Raw genomic sequence first — 24,977 nt, 5'->3', positions numbered from 1 at the left:
CCCAGAGCCTTTTCTCAGGGGAGGCTGGCTTCTGGCTGAGTATAGCCTCGCTACAATGGCCTAAGATAAGCACGGCATTGTATCCAGGAAGACAGTGGTCAGTAATGAAACAAACAAACCAAATACACAGAAACACAGTATGGGTACTATACACCTTTATCAAAGGGTGGCAATTAGCTCACCCTGAGTCCCAGGAAAGCTCTGCTGTCCATTGAGCTTTTCAAAGACAGGATGCCTGTGTCCTTTCCCAGTTACAGGACAGTAGCATCACTTACAAATACCAGCATACAGTGCATAGCACACATGTCCCTGCACACAGCAATGCTGCCTTTCTCTGTCTCCACCTCACAGCAATGTCCTGAGCACCTTTCACTTAGTTGGGACCTAAGGAGGCTGAAATCCAAGAGTCAAGCTGACTGCACTCCCTCACCCCTGCTGCCCACCGGTGGTTTCCAGGCACTTGGTCCAGAAGGTAAGAGCATCTGGCTGCTCTTACACCCTCTGAGGGAGCTGCTGTGGAATGACTGCTCAAGACCAAGTTCAAGTGCAACTTCCTTCATGAATGACTGTGACTGCTCCAGCCTGAAGTACACTTTCAATACTTTAAGCACCCACAGAGATTTTCCTTTCCATGGTCTGTGGGAACCATTTTGCTTTGAGTTATCTCTTCTACTATTTAGAACTAGTAGTCAAACCTAAATCATTTTTCACACATTTGTGCTACGTCTCCCTGAGCAGACTGCCAGCTCTATAGAGGTAACACATATGTCTGGTTCCCACAGCATTTGTCACAGCCCCTGGCACAGAGTGCCCACGCAGCACCTACTAATCTGCTCCCAGTAGAGCAAGCATGTCAAACTTGCGGCCCACAACGAGTATTTTTGCAGCCCAGCCAGTATAACGGTATGTAAGAAGCGTTTTAATAAAAATTTCGTAACTTGATTTTTACAATACCCTGCTATACATAATTATTAATAATGAACTACACCGTTCGTTAATGTCTGATTACTATAATCGTGTTGCATTCATTTCCCTTACGCACAGGCGCTCCATTTCTCTCCACTAATACTAGCAGCGAATATTTTAGCAGCTGATTGGTCTTGTACTGAATTGTTTGGTGTGCGCAACAGGAAATATTTTGCTTTTGGAGAACAAGAAAAATAGGTTTATTTGCATTACGCTTATTAATTTGTGCAGTTATTTAGTGTCTGGTAAGTTAATGTTCAAGAAAAAATATTAATTTTTATTAAAATGTTCTATTATTTTATGTTAACAATTACTCATTTATTTCAGTCCTTTGTATTCAGCATGTCTCTATCGAAATACACCTACGTTTCTATAAAATTAAAGCTTTTGTTTTTTTGCGGCCCACATAAATTTAAACCTTGTTTATGTGGCCCATGTTAGCCTTTGAGTTTGACATGCTTCCAGTAGAGGGAGGCAGATCCGTCCTGCGGTGGGTCTCCTAGTAGGCGGAGGAGTTTGGATCTGCTCATCTATAGGAGTAGCTCTCAGCACTGGCCATGTATCAGAATTCCCTGGGGAACTAGCTTTAAATGTGCAGGTGGCGAGGCCCCACCACTGAGATCTTGGCATGCAGTTAGGTGGAGAACTACTGATTAAGGCCCCACCTCTGCCCAGTCCTGGAGAGGAGTGCTGCACTGTGAGTCCTAAAGCAGGGAAGGGGACAGGGGCCCTCTCCGAGCTCGCCTGGTGAAGCTTCACAATCAAAGGCTTTTCCACAGAGTTCACCTTCTTGTCCATAAATACTTGGCAGAAAATCTTGAAATTAAGTCAGCCGAAGGGCCACCGAGGCTCTGCAACTGCTTAGGGCAATTCTTATATGAGGCCACCCCTGAGTGGGGGCTGGGTGAGGAGGAACCCATCACCACCAGCAGGGACACTCTGGGGCAAGGACTTGCTATAATTCAGGTTTACGTGGCTTTCCCTCCACAGGGTGTAAGGGTTTGTCCCGTTTATACAAGGGAAGCCCACATTCTGAAAACTAGTTGAAAAACTTGGTTTCTATCACATTCTGGACATTCCTTCAGAAAGTTTTCTCCTAAGACAAACAACCCATAGCAGAGGTTTTCTTCATCTTGCGTGATCTGCCAACTGCAGTTAGCAACCCCCTTCCTCCTTTCTACGACAGGCCTCTCCAAACAGAAGCTCTGCCTCTCTGTGGAGAGCACCTGTGTGCACGCATGTGTAGGGCTTACTGTAGAGCAAGTGTCAAAGCTGGGAGAATCCTCCTTACTTTAAGTTCAGCTTTCTTTTTTTAAAAAAAATTGATTTTACAGAGAGATGAAGAGAGAGGGGGAGAGAGACACTGGTATGAGAGAGAAGCATCAATCAGTTGCTTCCTGCACCATCACCGCCCCCCCCACCCTCACCCCCCCCCCCCCGCCCCGACCTGAGATCGAGCCTACAACCTGGGCATGTGCCCTGACTGGGAATCAACCTGGCAACCTTTCAGTGCACAGGACGACACTCAACCAACTGAGCCACACCGGCCAGGGCAATTAGCTTCTTGAATCCATTCCTCTGAAGAAACATTTAATTGTGGGTCATTTATATAAAAATCTATGAAAGCAGGAAAAAAAAGAAAATACCTATTTACTAAACCCCAATGCAATGATTATGCTTGTTAAAACTATATTCCTTTCTTAGCTCCTGGTCATGTCCAAACAAAATACCCAATGGTGGCCCACAGAGTGGAGTGTAGTAGTCTAGCTCTACTTCATTTAAAGAGCAGACACCAGGACGACCTCCCCATGAATCCTTTCCTAACTCTGTCACCCCCAAGAATATCCAATGACTTCCTTCCCTGGGCTACTGCTGCACCCAGTCATAGGAGTTGGCACTTTACTTTGCAATCATTTGTTCAGGAATCTGTCTCCTGCAGTGGATGGTAGCAGAGGGCAGAGCAGTGTCTCCTACTATCATCAGACTTCTGCTCACACTGAACCTGGCACTCAGCCACATGAACGAACAGCAAGATACAGGAGCAAGAGAACAGTCTCTAATGCCCACAACAACAAAAAGTATGGGTATGAACTCCAAGTCCAATATTTCCACAACTAATGAGACTGTACATGGGGAAAAAGATGCGACATTAGTATTCTCTGCAGGGCAAGACCTGGAACTGGCCCTTAAAGAATGAAGCCGCTAGGATGCACTGCCTAAGTTAACTTAGGGGGGGAAAAGCCACAGAGAGTTCAAAATAAATCAATTCCTTCAGCAAAAAAAATGAGCGAGATAAAAATAAATGGGCTTTTGCAGCGTGAAGACAAGGAGGGATGTGAAGGGCTCTTCACTGGCTGTTTGCACAGGTCTGACGGAGCTGCCTGAGAAGCAAAGTGACTGAAACTCAGACAGCGTGAGCTCCTAGTAATAGGTTAATGCCCCTCTTTTCTCATGGCTTTGCATTTATTTAAGTGATGTCTTCTCTCAATTTACCATCCTGCCCTCCAGCCACTGAGTCAGCAAAACCTATGTAATGACTCACTGGATCCCTGGCTCAAAGCCTGAAAATAAGCTTCTCTGGAGACGTCTGGCAGGAGAGGGGAGGGAAAAGTTGACAATTCTTCCTGGGAATTTATTAATCCAGGTTACAGAGAAGCAGGGGATGGACTTCTGTTAAGAGAGCTGACCCCACAGCTGCTGCCACTAGACTAGGTTCCCTCCAGAGTCTGATAAAAATGTCGAAGTTTAATAAAAGATCTGCTTTATTCTAAAAAATATGGCCGAGAAAAGAAAAACTGAAGTGTAAGCTGCTCAAACCAAGGATGAAGACAGTCTTGTCAAGATCAGCTGTGCCATCCTCTGAACTATACGTAAGGCACGTCTGTCAAACACAACGGCAGTTTTCGTGAGGAAACAGTCTCTCCACTCTTGTCCCCGGGAAATGACAGAAACCAGGAACCAGAAAGTTCCCAAGTCTAGAACGTGAGTGCCGACAGAAATGGCAGTGAGAACATGCAGCTGGCAGCAGCATCAGCAGCACATCGAAGACACATCTTTAGTTATTCTAGCTTGTTTCAGTCAACAGTCTTGTTCATGCCTTTCATTCGAGCAGTTCATAGTGCTTAAACACACTACCTCTTAGTCCTTACCACAGCCTTCAGGCAGTAAGAACCATCACTCTGATTTCCCATTTGGGGAAACTAAAACTGAAAGCAACTCAAAACTTGTGTATTATTAAATGTGAGATGCTTGCCCTAACATTCGGTCCCTAATTTTCAGACCCTGACCTTCTTAACTTCCTGACTGATTCTAGTAAATACCCAGAAGAGAACCAGAAACAATCCCATTTTCTACTTGAAGAAAGGCATAATTTTCAAGAAGCACTATATTTCATATCTTACATTAAAGTTAATTACTCTAGTAGGTAAGGTTCTCTTAATTTCTGATTTGGAAACAGTTCACTGAAGCATATTAAGTACATACTGCTTTAAGGTGCCAATTAGTCTGTTTGAGTTTTTAACTTGAATTAACATGTTGAATCAAATTCAAAAGGCTGGCCTCTGGGTAGAGGAAAGATACCCAGCAAATACACAGAACCAAATTACGTTCAGGTATTTAGGATTCTTTCAGAAATCATATCTGCAGACTCTGTAACAAAATCTACTGGGCGTAGCGGGGAGCTGGATGGAGTGATAAACATTAAAACATTATATAACGGGAAATAATATGCATTGTTAAATATATAACACTTCCAGTGACACACCCAAGGGAAAACAAAGCAATTCAGAGGAAGCTTGCCAGAGGCCCAGCATCAAATCTAAGCCACTTGGAACAGCTGCCCAGAAAGGCCTTGGGCAGAATCGAGCACGGAGGTGAACAGATGTTATCTGCCCTTTTCTTCCCTTCGTAATAAAGAAAAACTTTACAGGTATGTGTTTAAGATGCCTGCTTTCCGACATCCTGATTCCTCTTGGTTTCAGATCAATTCTGTTTATAGATTTGGAAATTTTCTTCACTGTTGTAATACTCTAGCACTCTCCCTTGAGACAATGGCCAGCATCAGTGCAGGAAACCTGTGGTAAAGAAAGAACAGGGACCCTACTAATTTACACAGAGAAATCTGTAGGACAGTTACTCCTCAACATAACATTACACACTCCCCTGCCGAGTCTTACACCGGTACTCACTCATTTCTCTTACCTGCTTGATACTCTAAAATGAGGTGGAACTCATCCACTTCTTGCAGTGACTCTGGTGGAACAAATACATTGTCATCAAGAAGCTCGTGCAGTTTTGGACCAACTGGACCACAAAGAAGAACCTGGAGACAAGAAATATGAAGTCTATCAGATCTGTTCCTTTTTCCATGGAATCTGTGTAGTAACCAAAAAGGTACATTGAGGCCACTTATTTTCATTTTAACAAAACACTGGAATCCCAATCTAATTTTGAAAGTCATGTAATAGAGGGACTATTATCAGGGTTTTGGCCTCTGGAACATATGACCACAATGTACCCAGAAATTAGAGGCTGACAAAAGACCCATGTCACACATGTTAGGTCCTATGTAGCTGTTAGGGACTGAACATTTGTGTGTCCCCCCCCATTCATATGTTAAAGTCTAATTGCCAATGTGACAGTATTTGGAGATAGAGCTTTTAGGAGGTAATTAAGGCTAAATGAGGTCATATGGGTGAGGTACTATAGGAGGTAGCCTTATAAGAAAGAAAGGGAGAGATTTCTCTCTCTCTACACCATACACACTGAAGAAAGGTCATGTGAGGTCACAGCAAAATGGGTGGCCATGTGTAAGCCAGGAACAGGGCCTCACCAGAAACTAAACATTGCTGGAACCTTGACCTTGGACTTTCCAGCCTCCAGACTGAGAAAATGAATTTTTGTTGTTTAAGCCACTGGTCTATGACATTTTGTTATTATGGCAGACTAAGACATGCCCTACACTACTTTCACTTTTTCTTTACTCACATCCTGTGTAGGAAAATAGATATGGAATGTTGGAAACATTTCTGTTTGAATTGTACACAGTATAAAAAAGAACCAACCTCAAGGATCACAAGACCCTCCAAAACAGGTGACCTGACTTGTGAGACCAGGCCCCTACCATACTTAGCTGTTATGTGAACAGAACCGTTTTCCAAATATGAGAATTAAAAAGTACCCCAACTCAGAAAGTTTGGGGGCAGGTGCTCTGCAACTTTCCAAAACCTTTTCTTCAACTCCGACCTGGGCCTCTCCCATCTATTCCTTTTAGAAGCCATTTCACAGTACTGCTGTTTCTGCCATGCCAGTTCTGGACCTCACTCAGAGCCAGTCCAACAGACACAAAACCACTGAAAGATGAGGGCTTGGACCAAAATGTAAATGAAAGTACCCAGAAATAACAACACCATTTCAGATCTAATATGCTGCACCCAGAAGCTTCAAAGGCATTTTTACTTGCTAACTGACTGCTTGTTTGTACAGAGGCACTTTTATGTGTCTGAGAAATCCCAGCTTCTGAGTGAAAATATGCCTCTCTCCCCTTGACCTACTTACTACTCCCTTTCAGCCTTGACACATGTCCATTATTTGCCAATTCTGAAAAGTCATGCTCCTCCCATTTTATTTTATTTTTTTGAATTCTTGACTAGAACTTCAGTTTTCATGCTAAGGTAACAAGGGCCAGTTTACCCTCCTGTCGAAAATAGTAACAAGGGAAAACAGATACAGTATGTGAAACAAGCGCTTTCAAAACATTTGGACATTGGGCAACAAAGAACAGTGATTCTGAAGAAACAGGAAAAAACTAAGCAAGCCCTACAAATACTTTAGCAAATTATCTTAAAAGAGTTTCCTTAAAAGAGTTCGCTGATACACAATTCTGAGAGAATTCATCAGCAGCAGACCTGCACAATAAAAAAATGTGAAAGGAGATCCTTCGGGCAGAAGGAAAATGATACTGGATGGAAATACAGCTCTAAACAAAGGAATGAGTGCACCACAAATGGTGCTGGATAAGTAATATCTAGATAAGCCATATCTCTTATTATTTAAAGCTCTTTAAAAGATAATTAACTGCTTATAAATATTAACAACATACAGAGGTTTGTAAGATTTGTAAAGGTAAACTATATAGCAATAATAGTATAAAGACAAGAGGGGAGAAATGAAGGTGTATGCTATTGTAAAGTTCTTACATTCTACGTGGTATACTAGTATCACTTGAAATCAGATTGTGATAAGCTAATATACATTATAAACCCTAAAGCAATCACTAAAAGAACAAAACAAAGAATTTTAGCTAATAAGCTAGATAATATGAAATCATAGAAAATAATCCAAAAAGAGTGCAGAAGTCCAGCAGGTATGGCTCAGTGGTTGAGCATCGACCTATGATCCAGGAGGTCCTGGTTCAATTCCCGGTCAGTGCACATGCCTGGGTTATGGGCTCGATCCCCAGTAAAGGGTGTGCAGGAGGCAGCCGATCAATGATATTCTCTCATCATTGATGTTTCTATCTCTCTCTCCCTCTCCCTTCCTCTTTGAAATCAATACAAAAAATATATTTTTAAAAAAGAGTGCAGCAAAGGAGGAAAAAGGGAAGGTAAACAGGTGGGACAAATGGAAAATAAGTAGCAAGATGTCAGATTTAAACCTAACCTGATAAAGCAACCATCACATTAAATGTAAATTGTCTAAACACTCCAATTAAAAGACAGATTGTCAAAGTATTAAAAAGCAAGCCTCAATTATATGCTGTCTAAGAGAAATGTTTTAAATATAAAGACACAAATAGGTTAAAAGCAGAAGGATGAAAAAAGATATATCATGTTAACACTAATCAAAAGAAAGCGAGAATGGCTATTTTAATCAAAACAGATTTCAGAACAAATAATTATATAAAATGATTTTCTTTATCCTTGGTAATCATAAAGAGTTCAATTCATAAAGGGATGTAATAATACTAAGCAGGTCAGCACTTAATAACAGAGCTTAAAAATACATGAAGCAGGCCCTGACCGGTTTGGCTCGGAGGATAGAGCATCAGCCTGCGGACTGAAGGGTCCCAGGTTCAATTCTGGTCAAGGGCATGTACCTTGGTTGCGGGCACATCCCCAGTGGGGGGTGTGCAGGAGGCAGCTGATCGATGTTTCTCTCTCATCGATGTTTCTAGCTCTCTATCCCTCTCCCTTCCTCTATGTAAAAAATCAATAAAATATATTTAAAAAAAATACATGAAGCAAAATGTTATAAGAACTGCAAAGGAAATAGATCTAAGTCCATGATTATAGCTGAAGATGTCAATACATCTCTCTCAATAATCAATAAATCGAGTAGAGGGAAATCAGTAATATAGAAAGGCTAGAATGACACTATCAACCAATGTGGTCTAATTGACGTTTATAGAACACTCTACCCAACAACAGCAGAATATACATGCTTTTCAAGTTTGTGTAGAACTCACCAAGATAAACCTTACTCTGGGCCATAAAAAAGTCTCAATACATTTAATAGGAGTCAGAGAAGCACATTGTCTAACCACAGTGGAGTTAAAATAGAAATCAATAACAGATATCTGGAAAACCCCCAGATATTTAGAAACTAATACACTTCTAAGTAGTCCATGGGTAGGTTAGTAAATAGCCCATTTCCAGAAAGGAAAGGGAAATTAGAAAGCATTTCAACCAAATGAAAATAAAAACACAATGCATCAAAAACTGTGGGATGCAGCTAAAACAATTCTTAAGCGAAATTTATTCTATTAAACATCCTAAATCAGAAAATAAGAAAGGTTTCAAGTCAATGACCTCAGCTTCTTAAGAAACTAGAAAAAGAAGAGAAAGTTAAATGCAAAGTAAACAGAAACCAATAAAATAGAAAAGAAAAAAAAACTATAGAAAAATCAATAAAACCAAAAGCTCATTATTTTCTGATAAGATCAATAAAACTGATAAACCTCTAGCCAAACTGATCAAGGAAAAAAACACAATTTACATATATCAGAAAAGATCGATAACTTCACTACAGATTCTAAAGATCTTAAAAGGATAAGGGAATATTATGATTAATTTTGTCAATAAGTTCAACATCATAGATGAAATGGATAAATTCCTTAAAGGATAAAATTACCAAAGCTCATTCAAGAAAGAGAAAATCTGAATTTCTCTATACCTATTAAAAAAATCAAAGTTGTGCCCTGGCCAGGTGGCTCAGTTGGTTGGAGTGTTATCTGTACACTGGAAGGTTGTGGGTTCGATTCCCAGTCAGCACATACCTAGGTGGTGGGTTTTATCCACACTCGGGGCGGGTACAGGAGGCAACTGATTGATGTTTCTCTCTTCTCTCTCTTTCCCTCCCTTCCTCCCCCTCTTCCTCTCTCTCTAAAAATAAATAGGCATATTTCTGGTGAGGATTAAAAAAAGTTGTTAATAACTTCACATAAAAAGAAATCCAGATCTAGAGTGGCTTCACTGGTGAATGCTACAAACATTTAAGGAAGGTATAATATAAATTCTACACAAACTCTTTTTTAAAAAAAAAAATCTAAATATTTCCAACTCATTCTAAAGGTCAGTATTACCTTGATACCAAAACCAGACATACAAGAAAATAAAAATAGGGACCACAGCCCTCTTGGAAATAGACATAAAAATAAACCAAATTGTAGTAAACTAAATCCAACAATAGACAAAACAGAAAATAAATACATCAGAACCAAGTGGGGTTTACCTCAGGGATGCAAGGTTGGCTTACCATTTGAAAATCAATGTAATTACCATATACCAAACTAAAAAAACAAAAACCCATACAATCATCTTATTAGATGCAGCATTTGATGAAATCCAGAATATATTTTCTCAAAGGCAATCTCCCCTTCTGCAATCTGGCTTCTATCCTACCATTCCACTAAATCTGCCTTTGCTGTATTCACCAGGGTCTATTTCTGAGACACAATCTATAGCAGTCATTAAAAATATGAACTCTGGAGCGAGACTGCTTGGGTTTAAATCCCAGCTCCAACCCTTTATACGGGTTTAACCTTCCATGCCCCACTTTTCCTATCTACAAAATGGGGTAATATAACTTCCCTTATAGGGCATTCTGAAGATGAAATCTTGTACCGTGTGTGTGTGTTTGTGTGTGTGTGTGTATCACTTGATAGAGTACCTGGCATACAATAAGACCTATGTAAGTGTTAGCTATTATTATTATTACCTTTGGAAAATACCTAGTTCTTAACCTCTGGTAGTTCTCAGATGATCGCATTTTGGCAGGTTAAACTAAATCTGAGAGCAGAATAGGGTGGTGAGATCATGGCAGAGCCTGGCCTTTGAATCCTGGCTCTATCATTTCCTGGCTAGATGACCTTGGGCACATTACTTCTCTGGATCTTTCGTCTTTAAAAGGATGATAATACCATACTTCCTAAGATTATTGTGAGGACTGAGTAACAGATACCCCCTTTCTTTGCTCAATATCCTACTAAGGCCAGAATGTTGTTTTACCAGAATGCTTCCCAAAGAGACTGGTCCCAGGCCCAGCTTCTCCAGAGAACAACAGCAAATGCTGTCTCAGGGGAGGTCAATATTGAAAAGTCAATCTTGTATTAATAACCCAGGACTTCCAGAGTGCTGTCCTCCCAGAGGCCAGAATTACTTCTCAGAGTCAGGAAGGTGGCCTTTTAGGAACCCACAAACACCCAGGGTTCTAATGGGAAGGGCACAGGCACTCTCTAATGAGCATATGATTGATCTTTTCTTTCCTTTTATCTATTAGCTGGTAGTATTTCTGAAGGGTAGCCCTGGAATTTCTAATCTTCTCTACTTGGGAGTTAATTAATACCTACAAAGATAATGACTATAAAATCATTATTTTCCACTCTAATACTTCATGAGAACGTTATTTTTAAAATACAAATGTTCACACTTTACTATGCTCTCCACATATAAGCACATCCATCTTCTGCTGTACCGCATGGCTCCAAATAAATTCCCCCCCTCAAACTGCTGATCAGCTATCTGTATTATTGGGCCCATCTCTGCCCATGACCCACATTTCTATTTTCAGGCTGGTTCTTCCAAACTGTTTAAGGTTCCTTTTCTCCATTGTCAGTAGCCACATCTATTCCACACTTGTCAAGTTTGCTTACTCCGATATCAGCTTTGTTAATCTATCTTCTTTGCCCTCAAGTATGGTCTAGCACGGAGTGATTCCATTTTAGTAAGCTTAGACAGATGAGCTTCTCCTTTTCTGGCTGCTCTAATCCAAACTTAATCATTTTACAGTAGGGCAACAGCAGTAACCATGCTGGCCTCCCCCGCATACCTATTCCACTCAGCAAAAGAACCTTCTTATTCAGATGTTATTCTGAACAGCAGGAATTTTGAATTCTATTAAACTAATAGTTGAAGACTTGAAGATACCCTCCTACTGACCTCCATTAGTGGACTTCATTTTTCAACACTGGATCTAGGCTCACCAACAGAGCCAACTAAGTTTTCTCTCATCACTGTATAACCCCCAGTCTCAGGCACTGACTCCAAAGCCTACATACTTTTAACCATTACATGATACATTACTTAAGAAAGAGGACTCCAGGTCCTAGGTTGGAATAGTTCCATTTATTAGCTGTGTTGTTCTATGCCTTAAGCTTCATGTGGAAAGATAATAACAGTACCAACACCAGTATTAGCCTTAGAGGTTGTTGTAAGAATTAAATTATATAATCTATGTAAATCACTAAAAATATATGGGGTAAAGACAATGTCAGACACAAAGTAAGCACTCAGGAAGCATGAACTGCTACTATACTCCTCCTATTATTTTACTAAAGGCACAGTGCATGAAATTCGTGCACGTGGGGGTGGGGTGGAGGGTGGGGTGGGGGGCTGGGGTGTATGTGTGTCCCTCAGCCCAGCTTGCACCCTCTCCAATCTGGGACATCCCTCTCACAATCCAGGACTGCTGGCTCCCAACTGCTCACCTGCCTGCCTGCCTGATTGCCCCTAACCGCTTCTGCCTGCCAGCCTGATCGACTCCTAACTGCTCCCTTGTCGGCCCGATTGCCCCCAACTGCTCTCCCCTGAAGGCCTGGACCCCCCCAACTGCCCTCCCCTGCAGGCCTGGTCCCCCCAACTGCCCTCCCCTGCAGGCCTGGTCCCCCCAACTGCCCTCCCCTGCAGGCCTGGCCCCCCCAACTGCCCTCCCCTGCAGGCCTGGTCCCCCCAACTGCCCTCCCCTGCAGGCCTGGTCCCCCCCAACTGCCCTCCCCTGCAGGCCTGGCCCCCCCAACTGCCCTCCCCTGCAGGCCTGGACCCCCCAACTGCCCTCCCCTGCAGGCCTGGTCCCCCCCAACTGCCCTCCCCTGCAGGCCTGGACCCCCCAACTGCCCTCCCCTGCAGGCCTGGCCCCCCCAACTGCCCTCCCCTGCAGGCCTGGTCCCCCCCAACTGCCCTCCTCTGCAGGCCTGGTCCCCCCCAACTGCCCTCCCCTGCAGGCCTGGTCCCCCCAACTGCCCTCCCCTGCTGGCCTGGACCCCCCCAACTGCCCTCCCCTGCAGGCCTGGCCCCCCCAACTGCCCTCCTCTGCAGGCCTGGTCCCCCCCAACTGCCCTCCCCTGCAGGCCTGGCCCCCCCAACTGCCCTCCCCTGCAGGCCTGGTCCCCCCAACTGCCCTCCCCTGCAGGCCTGGTCCCCCCCAACTGCCCTCCTCTGCAGGCCTGGCCCCCCCAACTGCCCTCCCCTGCAGGCCTGGTCCCCCCCAACTGCCCTCCCCTGCAGGCCTGGCCCCCCCAACTGCCCTCCTCTGCAGGCCTGGCCCCCCCAACTTCCCTCCTCTGCAGGCCTGGCCCCCCCAACTGCCCTCCCCTGCAGGCCTGGTCCCCCCCAACTGCCCTCCTCTGCAGGCCTGGCCCCCCCAACTGCCCTCCCCTGCAGGCCTGGTCCCCCCCAACTGCCCTCCTCTGCAGGCCTGGCCCCCCCAACTGCCCTCCTCTGCAGGCCGGGTTGCCCCCAACTGCCCTCCTCTGCAGGCCTGGCCCCCCCAACTGCCCTCCCCTGTAGGCCTGGACCCCCCAACTGCCCTCCTCTGCAGGCCTGGCCCCCCAACTGCCCTCCCCTGCAGGCCTGGTCCCCCCCAACTGCCCTCCTCTGCAGGCCTGGCCCCCCCAACTGCCCTCCCCTGCAGGCCTGGCCCCCCCAACTGCCCTCCTCTGCAGGCCGGGTTGCCCCCAACTGCCATCCCCTGCAGGCCATCTTGTATGTTGGAGTGATGGTCAATTTGCATATCACTCTTTTATTAGATAGGATTGGCTCCTAACAAGAGGCCCAGGGCACATAGTAGGTGGTCTGTACATTGAATAAGGTATTCATTCTTTTAAAAAAATATATATTTTATTAATTTTTTACAAAGAGAAAGGGAGAGGGATAGAGAGTTAGAAACATCGATCAGCTGCCTCCTGCACCGCCCCCTACTGGGGATGTGCCTACAACCAAGGTTACATGCCCTTGACCGGAATTGAACCTGGGACCCTTCAGTCCACAGGCCGACGCTCTATCCACTGAGCCAGACCGGTCAGGACTAAGGTATTCATTCTTGCTCCTAAAATTATTGGAAAGTAGTGAAAGGGACAGGTTTTAATCTGGGAATTTGACCTACCTTTACATCTGAGTTGGCTGCAAATTTCTGTCCAATTAAAGCTGCATTTCCTCCTACATAGTGCTGTAAGATAGTTCAAGGTTATTAGACAGTATTTAGCACAATTATGTCATCAAACCTTAATAATTTTTAAATTTTGAATTCTATATTTTTCCAAAAATTATTTTGAGGTGACTTTGCAAGGACATTGAGGTGAAGCTAATAAAACATTAAACCCACAGGTAAATGGACTATGAGTTTTAAGGAAAGGTGAAGAAAACAAAATATGCTAACCATGGGAATTAGTATAATTGCCTTAACCCTGGATCAAATTTGGCCTTGAGCTTCTAGGCCAGTGATGGCGAACCTATGACACACGTGTCAGAGGTGACATGCAAACTCGTTTTTTTGGTTGGTTTTTCTTTGTTAAATGGTATTTAAATATATAAAATAAATATCAAAAATATAAGTCTTTGTTTTACTGATTGCAAATATCAAAAAATTTCTATATGTGACACGGCACCAGAGTTAAGTTAGGGTTTTTCAAAATGCTGACACACCGAGCTCAAAAGGTTCGCCATCACTGTTCTAGGCAGACAGAACAGATAAAGGAAAAAGGACAAGTGTGCACAGATCTTATCTTCTGCACCTTAATCCTTCTAAGAGTTTATGATTATGTCACTCTCCTTCTGAAAGTCATCCAATAAACACTACAATGAACTGAAATCCAACTCCTAAGTGAGGCACACAGGGCTTCTTGAGCTGCCCCTGCTCACCTTCACCTCCTGCCTTCCACACCATGCTTCCAGTTCTCCAAGTCTGTATTCCTCTGTGTGCCTTTAGCACATGCTTTTGGTTTGATTAGGATGCCTGTCCTTCTCATACCCTGGTAAATTCCTGATCATTTCTTAAGAATCAGCTGCAGTATCACCTCTTCTGCAGTGCCTTCTATTTCCTCTTCTCCACTGCCATCCCAGCCTCCACACCCCTCTACCCAGACAGGATTACAGAACCTCTGCTTCCCCTATGCTCCAAACCACTATTAGCACCCCTGTCCACTGGGGCTATTATCATCTGGGTACATGTCTAGCTCCTTCAGGGTAGGGACTGTTTTTTTTTTCTCTTCCTTATAATAAGTGCTCAATAAATGTTTGTTGTTACATTTTGAGAAAAAGGAAGAAACAAATTGATGTGTTAGGAAATACAAAGGCTTTCCTAGGGGCAATGCTGTTTCCTAAACATCCTATCTCTCAGCCCAGGACACAGAGCTAGAGAACAGATAATTCAAGGCTGCTATTCCATGTTGCTGACTAAAGATGAGTTCATGTGCTTTGGAAACCTGACAAGTAGGAGATAAAGCTGATGTTCTATTATGAAAGCTGAGAAGCCTTATCAATAGTCTTGCTTAGGCAGAATGCTACCACCTCACCTTCCTGGTCCTCAGCCCCACACAGAGGCACAGACTAAATAAATAATTCAATTCTAGATGCTAGACATCACTGTAATCCCAGGGTGGGTTTGTGTCAACCAATCACTGGCTACAGGTGAGAAAGTAATAGCTTTCTATGGGAAAACTTTCTGTTGATACATAGGTTAAAATTTGGCCTTTAATACATTAGCCTTTTTTTTTGTATTTAACTGTGATGGTTAGAATTTACTAAATATCTTGGGGGAAACATTAAGATTCTATGAAGTGGATTTAAGTTTTTATGTAATAGTTACTAACTGCTGTTTATCAGTCAATCTGCCTTAAGGGAATTAGGAGAGGCACCAAATGAAGTGTCACCCTAATGGGAAATAAATAACACATTTTAGGCTTTATAAGAAATAATTTGGATGATCTAAAGCTAGGTTAAGTTTTGTAAAAAGAAACTTTTTGTTATGAAACAAAAGTTTCAAGGCAGAGAAAGCAGAAATCAAATTGGTGATTTAAATGCATCATCACAAAGACTTTAAACCAGCGGTTCTCAACTTGTGGGTCTCGACCCCTTTGGGGGTTGAACGACCCTTTTACAGGGGTCGCCTAAGACCATCGGAAAACACATATATAATTACATATTGTTTTTGTGATTAATCACTATGCTTTAATTATGTTCAATTTGTAACAATGAAATCGGGGTCACCACAACATGAGGAAATGTATTAAAGGGTCGCGGCATTAGGAAGGTTGAGAACCACTGCTTTAAACAGTAGACTTGTCATCATGTTAAAACTATCAAGATCTTTCATAAGAGATTAGACCTTCACTACTGAGCTCAGATGCAAAATGATCATACATGAAATTTTAACAGTTGCTATTCCTTTAGAAACTCAGCTGGGTAATGCCCATGCCCATTTCTAATGTTCAAATGGGCAGCTTCAAAGGAAAAAAAAACAGCAATGTTAAAATCTTAAAAGTTATCAAAATAAAAGTGGTCATAAAAAATAGCCTGTGGAAGGTACTAATTAAAAATGGCATTAAGAGCTTCCCTAGAAAGAGTCACACCCAGAGTCAGGTGACTAGCCAAAGGAAGATTTTAGGTAAGAAGAATCAGGAGTGAGATGGAGTGGGGCGGAGAGATGTTTAAACAAACAACCAAAATTCAACCTCAAGAGGCATAAGGGCATGTGTGACAAACAGGTATGCTGGGCCCGGGGCAGGAGCCATGGTTGGTCAGGTCTCCTGCCCCAGCATTGTTTCTTACTCCGAGTGAGCCTCTTGGAAGTTGTCTGGACCTTGCAGGCCCCAGAGCTTTGTATATGATCACCAGATGGGCTTGGGTTCCCCTAATTCTATCTCTGACAGGTTCTACCCTGTGTACTTGTGATTCTCAAAACAACATGCTCAGAACAATAGCATCAATATAACCAGGAAACTTGCCAGAAGGATAAATTCTTGGGTCCCATCCCACATACACTGAATCAGAAGCTCTGGGCCCCAAGAATCTGTTTTCAATACCACATCCAAGTGATTCTGATGCACATGTTCAACTCTGAGAATCACCAGTCTAATCCTGAAGTTCTCTACCAGGGGTGATTTTACTTCTGTCCTCTTCCCCACCCTGGAAACATTTTTAACTGTCACAGTCTGGGAAAAGAGGAAGTGCTACTGTCATCTAATGAGTAGAGGCCAGAGATGCTGCTAAACATCTTACAATGTGCAGGAAAGCCCCCAAGACAAAGAACTGTCCAGCCGCACATGTCTGTAGTGCTGAGGTGGAGAAACATTGCTTGGGGCCAGCGGAACAGAGGTGAGGCCCAGGCAAAGGCTGGAACTAGTTCCCTGTGGGTTTGGCCTTGTCTTCTGCTCAGGAAGGACTAGGCCATGTTAGGATTACCGCACGTTATTAGCCACAAGCAATATCCAAACCAGTTAGTAGATATCTTTCCTACCTTAAACATGGGTAACATGGATGAACCAGAACCAAAATTTTAGTAAATATTCTCCATAAACGCTGGTTGAATTGATCTGACCAGAAGCAGCAGAGTTAATGGAAGGTCAGATAAACAGTTTTATAAAAGAAAACATTGCAGAACTGGATTCCCAACAGTCATCCCCTTGGGCAAACTGGAGGAAGAAGTTGCTTGGTTGCTTCTAGGAACCATACAGAAAAGGTATCTTTTTGCATCTTATCTTAACTTACTGCTAGTGAACCAAACAGACCTGGGCTCCTGGGAACTTCGATGCAACTTGGGCCACATCATGGAAAGTTTCCTTATCGCTGAAGAAGCGCTCTGCAGCTGCTCCCTTCCCCATGAAGTGAGTGAAGGTTTCTTTCAGATCATTCTTTGAATGCAGGATGGAGTGATCTTTCCCATCCCCAGGATTCAGGCCAAGTGCCTGCAAAAGCTTCACCCCTGAGAGCACCACATCCACACATGCATTGACTCTGGAAGGAAGGACATAGACCATGAGAGAAATGAGCAGAAGCCCCACTCCCCCCTTCCACTCTCTAAGAATCAATGGAAAAAAATATCCTCTGGTGAGGATTTTAACCAGTTAACTGCCATGATATTTTGAATTTAATTAAAAAAGGTCTGCTGCTTGTGGATTATAGATGAGTATGGTGTACAAATGGTTAAAAAAAGAAGAAAGTTCTGGCTTGTATGTCAGTGTTTCTTTGCTAAAAGTCATACCCTAAAAGGGCTAAATAATTTGGGTAGCTGGTTGAGGTCTATCCACACCCCCTCCCTGCAATTCACTATTCCTGGCTCTGACAAGTGGAGATGTCATTCTTAGCAGTGGGGCTAGATGACCACATAGGCAGCTCCCAATCTCTGAGAAGACTGAGGCTCAAAGCAGGCCAACCAAAACAGCTCCTGGTGATAAAGGTGGCTGGGCTTCCAGGTTAATTCTGGGCAGCTTTGAAACCAGAAGGTAAACTCATCAATAAAGGAAACTGGATAGATTTAATTTTAGTGTGAAATATATAACTATGTTTCCTTTCTAGTTGCTTTAAAAAATATCTTGATCTGGAAATTAATACACCAAATCATTAATGATTGCAAACTCTAAGAGGAATGAGATTGTGGTAAGGAGAGAAATTTTATTTTTTATTAAATACATTTCTAATGTTTATAAGCATACATTACTTTTATAACTTAACTAGAGGCCCGGTGCACAAAAATTTGTGCACTCGGGGGAGGGTGGGGTTCCTCAGCCCAGCCTGTGCCCTCTCGCAGTCTGGGACCCTTGGGGGATGTCCACCTGCTGGCTTAACTGGAAGTCAAACATCCCTCTGGCAGCCCGGGAGCCCTCGGGGGATGTCCACTTGCCAGCAGGGAGCAGGCCTAAGCTGCAGTTGGACATCCTTAGCGCTGCTGAGGAGGCAGGAGAGGCTCCCACCACCACTGCTGTACTGGCAACTGTCAGCCTGGCTTGTGGCTGAGCAGAGCTCCCACTGTGGGAGCGCACTGACCACCAGGGGGCAACTCCTGCATTGAGCATCTGCCCCCTGGTGGTCACTGAGTGTCATAGTGACCAGGCATTCCCAGTCGTTCTGCTGTTAGGGTCAATTTGCATATTACCCTTTTATTATATAGGATAGAGGCCTGGTGCATGGGTGGGGGCCGGCTGGTTTGCCCTGAAGGGTGTCCCAGATCAGGGTCGGGGTGCTGCTGGGGTGCCTGGCCAGCCTGGGTGAGGGGCTGATGGCTGCTTGCAGGCTGGCTACAGCCCCTTCAGGGTGGGGGTCCCCGCTGGGGTGCCTGGCCAGCCTGGGTGAGGGGCTGATGGCTGTTTGCAGGCTGGCCAAGGCCCCCAGTGGGGACCCTCACCCCATGAGGGTGTGGCCATCCTGGGTGAGGGGCTGGTGGCTGTTTGCAGGCTGGCCACGGCCCCCAGCCACCCAAGCTCCCAGTGGAGGCTTGCTGGAAGCAGGTATCTTGGATTTATTTATCTCCTATAATTGAAACTTTGTTCCTTTGAGCCGAGGCCACAGCCGGCCAGGGCAGGCGGGAAGCTTGGCTTCCTCCATTGCAGGGGCAACCAAGCCTCCTGCTTGCTCCAGCTCCATGGCTGCCAGCCACCATCTTGGTTGGGTTTATTTGCATATAGTCACTCTGATTGGCTTGTGGGCGTGGCTTGTGAGTGTACTGGAGGTACGGTCAATTTGCATGTTTCTCTTTTATTAGATAAGACAAGTAATATTTTTTGGTTTGTTTGTTTTGTTAATCCTCACCTGAGGATATTTTTCCCCCACTGATTTTCAGAGAGAGTAGAAGAGAGGAAGGGAGGGAGAGAGAGAGAAACATTGATGTGAGAGACACACATTGATTGGCTGCCTCCCGCATCCACTATGACTGGTGCTGGGAATTGAACCTGTAACCCAGGTATGTGCCTTTCCTTGACTCGTGAACCTGTGACCCTTGGATGCATGGGCCGACAGTCTAACCACTGAGCACACAGGCCAGGGCAACAAATAACACTTTTTAAAGGTTTGTATGTAGGCTAGATATTATTTACAACACTCAAGGCTTACAAGGTTGAGAAAGAGACACATCCCTCCTAATGACAGTAACTGATTGCATCCTATGGTAAAAATTCTTTTATTAGTTCTTTCCCTATGGAGCCTATATTTAAGAAAGAATTTTGTCTACAAAAATTTAAACATTTAAATACTCAAATATTCTTATTCTTTTAAAATCAAGGGCACATAATTACTCTGGTCAACTGGAAAGGCTCTAAGCACTAGCACGTCTTTTAGAGCATAAAACACATTGACATGCATGTGGCAGGTGCTGAAAATATGTTGAAAACAAATTTCTTTCACAGCCTTATGTGATTATAAACCAAATACACCTTGTAACGTGTCCTAATCCCACCTCAGACAGTGTCCTGTATTCCTACAAATGCAACAGTAGATGTTCGTAGGGTAGAATCTTTGTAGGAATACAGGGATCCTTGACTTTAGTAGGTTTCACACAGTGAGAGTTTGGGTAGCCAGGGATACTATTTCCACCAAACAGTTCTTTCTGGAAAGTGTATTCAAATGGACTTGGGTTCTGAGTCTGGGCAGCAAAAATTCAGATACTGAGAGATACCCAGATACTGGAAATACTAGTAACTAGTAATACTAGTTCTGCTGAGACCTTAAACAAAGTGTGATTCTTCAAGGATGATGATAATGGAGGAAATTGAGTTTGCAAAAGTTACAAAATAATAAATCTGAAAGAATAACGTTCAACATATTTTGCAACACAAGACAAACACAACAGGGCTAATTTTGAGTTTAAAAAACGTAAGTACCAAAGTAACATTTAAAAAATATATATATATCTTTATTGATTTCAGAGAGGAAGGGAGAGGGAGAGAGATAGAAACATCAATGATGAGAGAGAATCATTGATTGGCTGCCTCCTGCACACCTCCTACTGGGGATCGAGCCTGCAACCTGGGCATGTGCCCTTGGCCAGAATTGAACCTGGGACCCTTCAGTCCACAGGCTGATGCTCTACCAACTGAGCCAAACCGGCTAGGGCTAAAGTAACATTTTTCACCCACCTCCCCAATCATGTCATGAATACTAGGGGGAAAACAATCTTATAGAGGAACACTTTGTATTTGGTCACTTATAAAAATAAAAAGATCACTGGCATCTACTATGTGCCAAACTCAGTATTTTTACATGTGCTTTCTAGACATATATCATTAAAGTTTAACCAGAGCAGGAATCTTTCCCTGCACTTACCTCATGCAACAGCATGCTAAAATGTAAGCAAGTACACTGTGTACAGGTGAAGGTGCTTCATTATTAGGAAATAGAGGGAGGGAGGGAGGGGACAAAAGAATCAGAAGACAAAATTGTGCTTACGTGACAGGCAGAATTTCACACTTTAGTAAAAAATATATAAAAGATTGCAATGTGTTTGGAGAAAACATAGACACAGAAGAAATAACTGGAAAATAAAAGCAAGACAACAGATGCTGAATGCCCAAACAAGAGGCTGAAGGGGCAAGCAGAGGGAGCTGGAAGCCTGGGCTTCCTTGCCTATTATTAGAGACGGGTTGGGGGCAGGGAAGAGGACACAGTTCTCCCTTCTAGACTGTAAGTTCCTTAAAGGCACAGCAATGGTTCTTATTGTTACAGTAGGCAGCTAGAAAGATATACGCTGGGAGAGGCAGCTGGGACTTGGAGGAAGTACTTGTGAGACATGACAAACTGAAAAGAGACAATGGAGGTGGCAGGCCCCTATGTGAGCAGAAAGATTCAGAGCCCTCCAGGATGTGATCTAACCAGTGGCATACACCTAGATGAAGGAGCCTTGTAGCTTAAAGATACAGTTGTGTGTGTGTGTGTGTGTGTGTGTGTGTGTGTGTGTGTGTGTGTGTGTGTGTTGAGAAATAAGGGAGGGGGAGACTTACTGAGGGGTACTCCAGTCTAGGGATATGAATATCCCAAACCCAACCAAGCAGGGCACTTGCTTTGGATTCAGCCAGCTGAGTTGCCCCCTAGGTCCTATCTGAGTGTATTTTTTCCTACAAATAAATCCTGTGTGCTTCTGCTGCCATTTGTTGTCTCTTGTTTGAATTCATTCCTACAAGCAAGACAAGAACTGGGGAAGCAGAGTACTATCTCTGGCCAGAGACCCCCTTGACCACTGATGACATTGTCATTTCCCTTCTGTTTCATCATCTGTAAAATGTTTCCTAGGGTTCTTTTTAGCTGTAACACCACACCTAATCATAATCACTACAAAGTATAGAACTGTAGAAATCCAAAAGAGAAGAGGCAATCGTCCCAGAGCTGACCCTTGGATGGTGCTCTGGAGAAAGAAGGCAGGCATTTTCAGGTAGATAACACCAATTTGCAAAACGTCATAAGACAGGAGAGTAGTCATCACTACTTTCCACTGAGAAAGAGGAGTCCTGTAACATTCCAAAGGCGAAAAATGGAGGAGCCAGTTTCAAACCCAGATTTATCTGACATTGGAGGCCAGGCAGGAAGCACCTATTGGCAAAGATGTGAAGAAGGCATTAACTTTGTGTTTGGACACCGTAAGAATGCTGATCTAGTCAGAATGGAGTGTTTGAATAGGGGAGAAGAGCAAGATAGGTTTCAAAGGTGAGGGTGAAGCCAGGTATGGGGTAACATAAAGGGATTGTTCCCAAGGATGAGGGGTTCATCGTTTACCCAATGAGTCTTAGGTACCAGGGTCCGATTTGAAGCGGGGAGGTGGGACACATTCTAGAAAGATGTGGTGGTGGACTTGGCACTGACCATTTTCTTAAAACTCCTTTATCTTTTATTTCTCTGGTTCTGATCCACCAACCTCTGACATGACAGTGCCTCCTCAAATGCCATCCTTGCCATTTACCTTCCTTTCTTGTTCTCTTCTTGGGTGATGCTATCCGCTCTCTGGCTTCAACCTAAGTTCTGGCATCTCCAAAATCTGCAACCAACCCTACTCCTCAATATGCTCCTACCTCCAGCCTCTTGTAGTCAGCAGCTGTGGCTCTGTTTACCTGCAATTCCACACCATGTAAATTTCCCCTCCTTTGAAATCAAACTGGTTACCTTGCACCAAGAACTTGTTCCTTTTTCTTAATCTCTTAGTAGCAACACTGTGGCATGAACATGGAGGGGCCAGAAATGGGTTTGAGTTGGGCCTCTGGCATTTGCTAATTGTGGTCTTGGGCAAATCAATGTTTCTAAGCTTCAGTCTACTCATCTGTGAAAACTGGATGACAATATCTGTGTCTACCTATAGAAGATTGCTATAAGATCCTAAATACTAAAAATCTGTCATTTTTGATAGTCTTTCTTTAGCACTTTCAACCTATCAAATCTCATGTGTTTGGCACCATTGGAAAGCAAGAAAAGGCTATTTTCTCCCTTCACGCAGACCTTACATTGGCCTCTTAACTAGCGTCAGGGTCTCAGTACATTCCTCCTTATGAATCACATTAAATTTTGTGTGTGTGTGTGTGTGTGTGTGTGTGTGTGTGTGTGTATTCTCCTAGTAAGTCAAACTATCACACACACCTCAAACAGGATTCTGGTACAAGTACTGCACCTTCTCCTGCACAACCCCATCTTCAGGATAAAAATCTCTTGGAGTAATGAGAAATATTACCAATAGAGGCCTGTCACCCACAAAAATGATGGGAAACAGTCAAACAGGTTAGAACCACTGCTCAAAACCCATCTTTCACATTCCCACCTGTTATTCTCAGCAAAGAATTTTGCATCATTTACCTGATTATAAAAAACCCATCACCTACCTTGATATTAAAGGCCCTTCTTGGTGAGAACTAAGATGGCGGCATAGGTGAATACTGGTACTCACTGCCTCCTACAATCACATCAAAATTAGAACTAAAATACAGAACAACCATCATTCAAAACCACCTGAAATCTGGCTGAATGGAAGTCCTACAACTAGAGAAGTAAAGAAGAAAGTACATTGAGGCTGGTGGGAGGGGTGGAGGCAAGGAACGGGCTGGTCTGATGCCCACATACAGCGTCTTTTTAATCAGGAGGGATAACCTGGCTGCAGAGGTTGCCCATGAGGAACAAGGGGCCCCAGCCCCACACCAGACCCCCACCCCAGGGTTCCAGAGCTTGGAAGAGAAGTCCTGTAACTTCGGACTCTAAAAACCGGCAGGGATTGTGGTTGAGTGAGGCTGTGGAAGTCCCAGCAGTTCCTCCTAAAGGGCTGGCACATGGACTTACTCAGATTCATCCTTCTGGGCTCCAGTGCAGGGAGGTGGGACACATTCTAGAAAGGAACCTGGGACATTTGGGGAAGAACTGGATTATCTGGCATCAAGGCAAGAATTCGAGGGCAGTTTTCTTCCAGACAGGAGTGCTCACAGGTTAGGTTCCTGTGCTTAGACTTCCCCCATTGCAGAGCTGACTGGAAGCCGTATCTGAGTTTCCAACAGCGTGGCTCACACTGTTTGCTCTGCCCTGGTGACTCCCTGAGACCACACCAATCCAATTTGCAGCCTCACCCAAGTTATTTACAGTGGCTTTTCCATAAGAATGACCTGTCCTGGCTCAGGTTTCAGACTTTCCTAAAATCTCTTAAACAAGCAGCAGCTGATATCAGCATGCCCCATACCTATCAATAAGAGGCCCAAGACCAGGCATTTTTAGCCTGCTTTGCTTCACAGCTTGGCCTCCTCTGAGTACCTCCAAACCCAATACAAGTAGCAGCCATCTGCAGATGGCTCTTTAGCTCCTGATGGGTGGCCCCGAGCAGTGGCTGACTTTGTTTCTCCTGGCAGGCCCTAGAGCCAATGCACCTGGTGGTCAGCTTCAGACCATACCAGATTACAACTCTACACATCCACAAGTGACACATTCAAGGGGCAGACTAAGTGAGCACTAAAAATCCACTGAAGCAAGTCCTGCTCCATAGGGGTGTCTCTTGCACAGCAGCTCTTCCACTAGAGTTGCAGCTGGTCCTCACAGCCAATTGGCCTAAAGGTCAATTCTTCCCAGTTATGCCAACAGCAATCAAGGCTCAACTACAAGATGATGCACAGAGACCACACAGGGATGTACCTAGAGTCCCTGCTCAGGTGACTGGGGTGGCTGAGCCACTGGGTCCTATAGGACACCTACTATATAAGGCCACTCTACCAATTCCAGGAGACACAGCAGCTCTACCTAATACACAGAAACAAACACAGGGAAGCAGCCAAAATGTGGAGACAAAGAAACATGTCACAAATAAAGAACTGAAGAAACCTCCAGAAAAAGATCTAAATGAAATAGAAGCAAGAAAACTACTAGGTAGAGTTCAAAACAATGGTTATAAGGTTGCTCAAGGATCTTACTGAGAGCTTCAAGGGACTTAGTGAGACTTTCAAGGATCTTAGTGAAAATTTCAAAAACATGAAAAAGGACCAGTTGGAAAGTAAACATACACTAACTGAAATTTACAGG

General features: G+C 43.8%; 2 protein-coding genes across 5 annotated transcripts in view; one reads left to right on the top strand and one right to left on the bottom strand.

The window, feature by feature from the left end:
- Positions 1-879, top strand: part of BBS4 (Bardet-Biedl syndrome 4) — a 146,808-nt gene extending 145,929 nt beyond the window's left edge. Inside the window, exon 16 of the mRNA XM_059657891.1 lies at positions 352-879. Coding sequence (XP_059513874.1) covers positions 352-362 — 11 coding nt within the window. The 3' untranslated portion in view covers positions 363-879. The remainder of the gene's footprint in view (positions 1-351) is intronic.
- Positions 1-24,977, bottom strand: part of ADPGK (ADP dependent glucokinase) — a 39,527-nt gene that overhangs the window by 9,752 nt on the left and 4,798 nt on the right. For 2 of the 4 annotated variants that reach the window (XM_059657907.1, XM_059657917.1), the window contains exons 2-4: positions 17,246-17,471; positions 13,624-13,686; positions 5,167-5,287 (exon numbers count right to left, since the gene is read on the bottom strand). In XM_059657907.1, coding sequence (XP_059513890.1) covers positions 5,167-5,287; positions 13,624-13,686; positions 17,246-17,471 — 410 coding nt within the window. The remainder of the gene's footprint in view (positions 1-5,166; positions 5,288-13,623; positions 13,687-17,245; positions 17,472-24,977) is intronic. The other 2 variants (XM_059657927.1, XM_059657938.1) reach the window with 2 other exon arrangements.

Source organism: Myotis daubentonii, chromosome 1 (genome assembly GCF_963259705.1).
Source record: "Myotis daubentonii chromosome 1, mMyoDau2.1, whole genome shotgun sequence".
In the NCBI taxonomy this organism is placed as follows: Eukaryota; Metazoa; Chordata; class Mammalia; order Chiroptera; family Vespertilionidae; genus Myotis; species Myotis daubentonii.
Note: the sequence above shows the minus strand (reverse complement) of the source record. Positions and strands in the feature narration are given on the sequence as shown.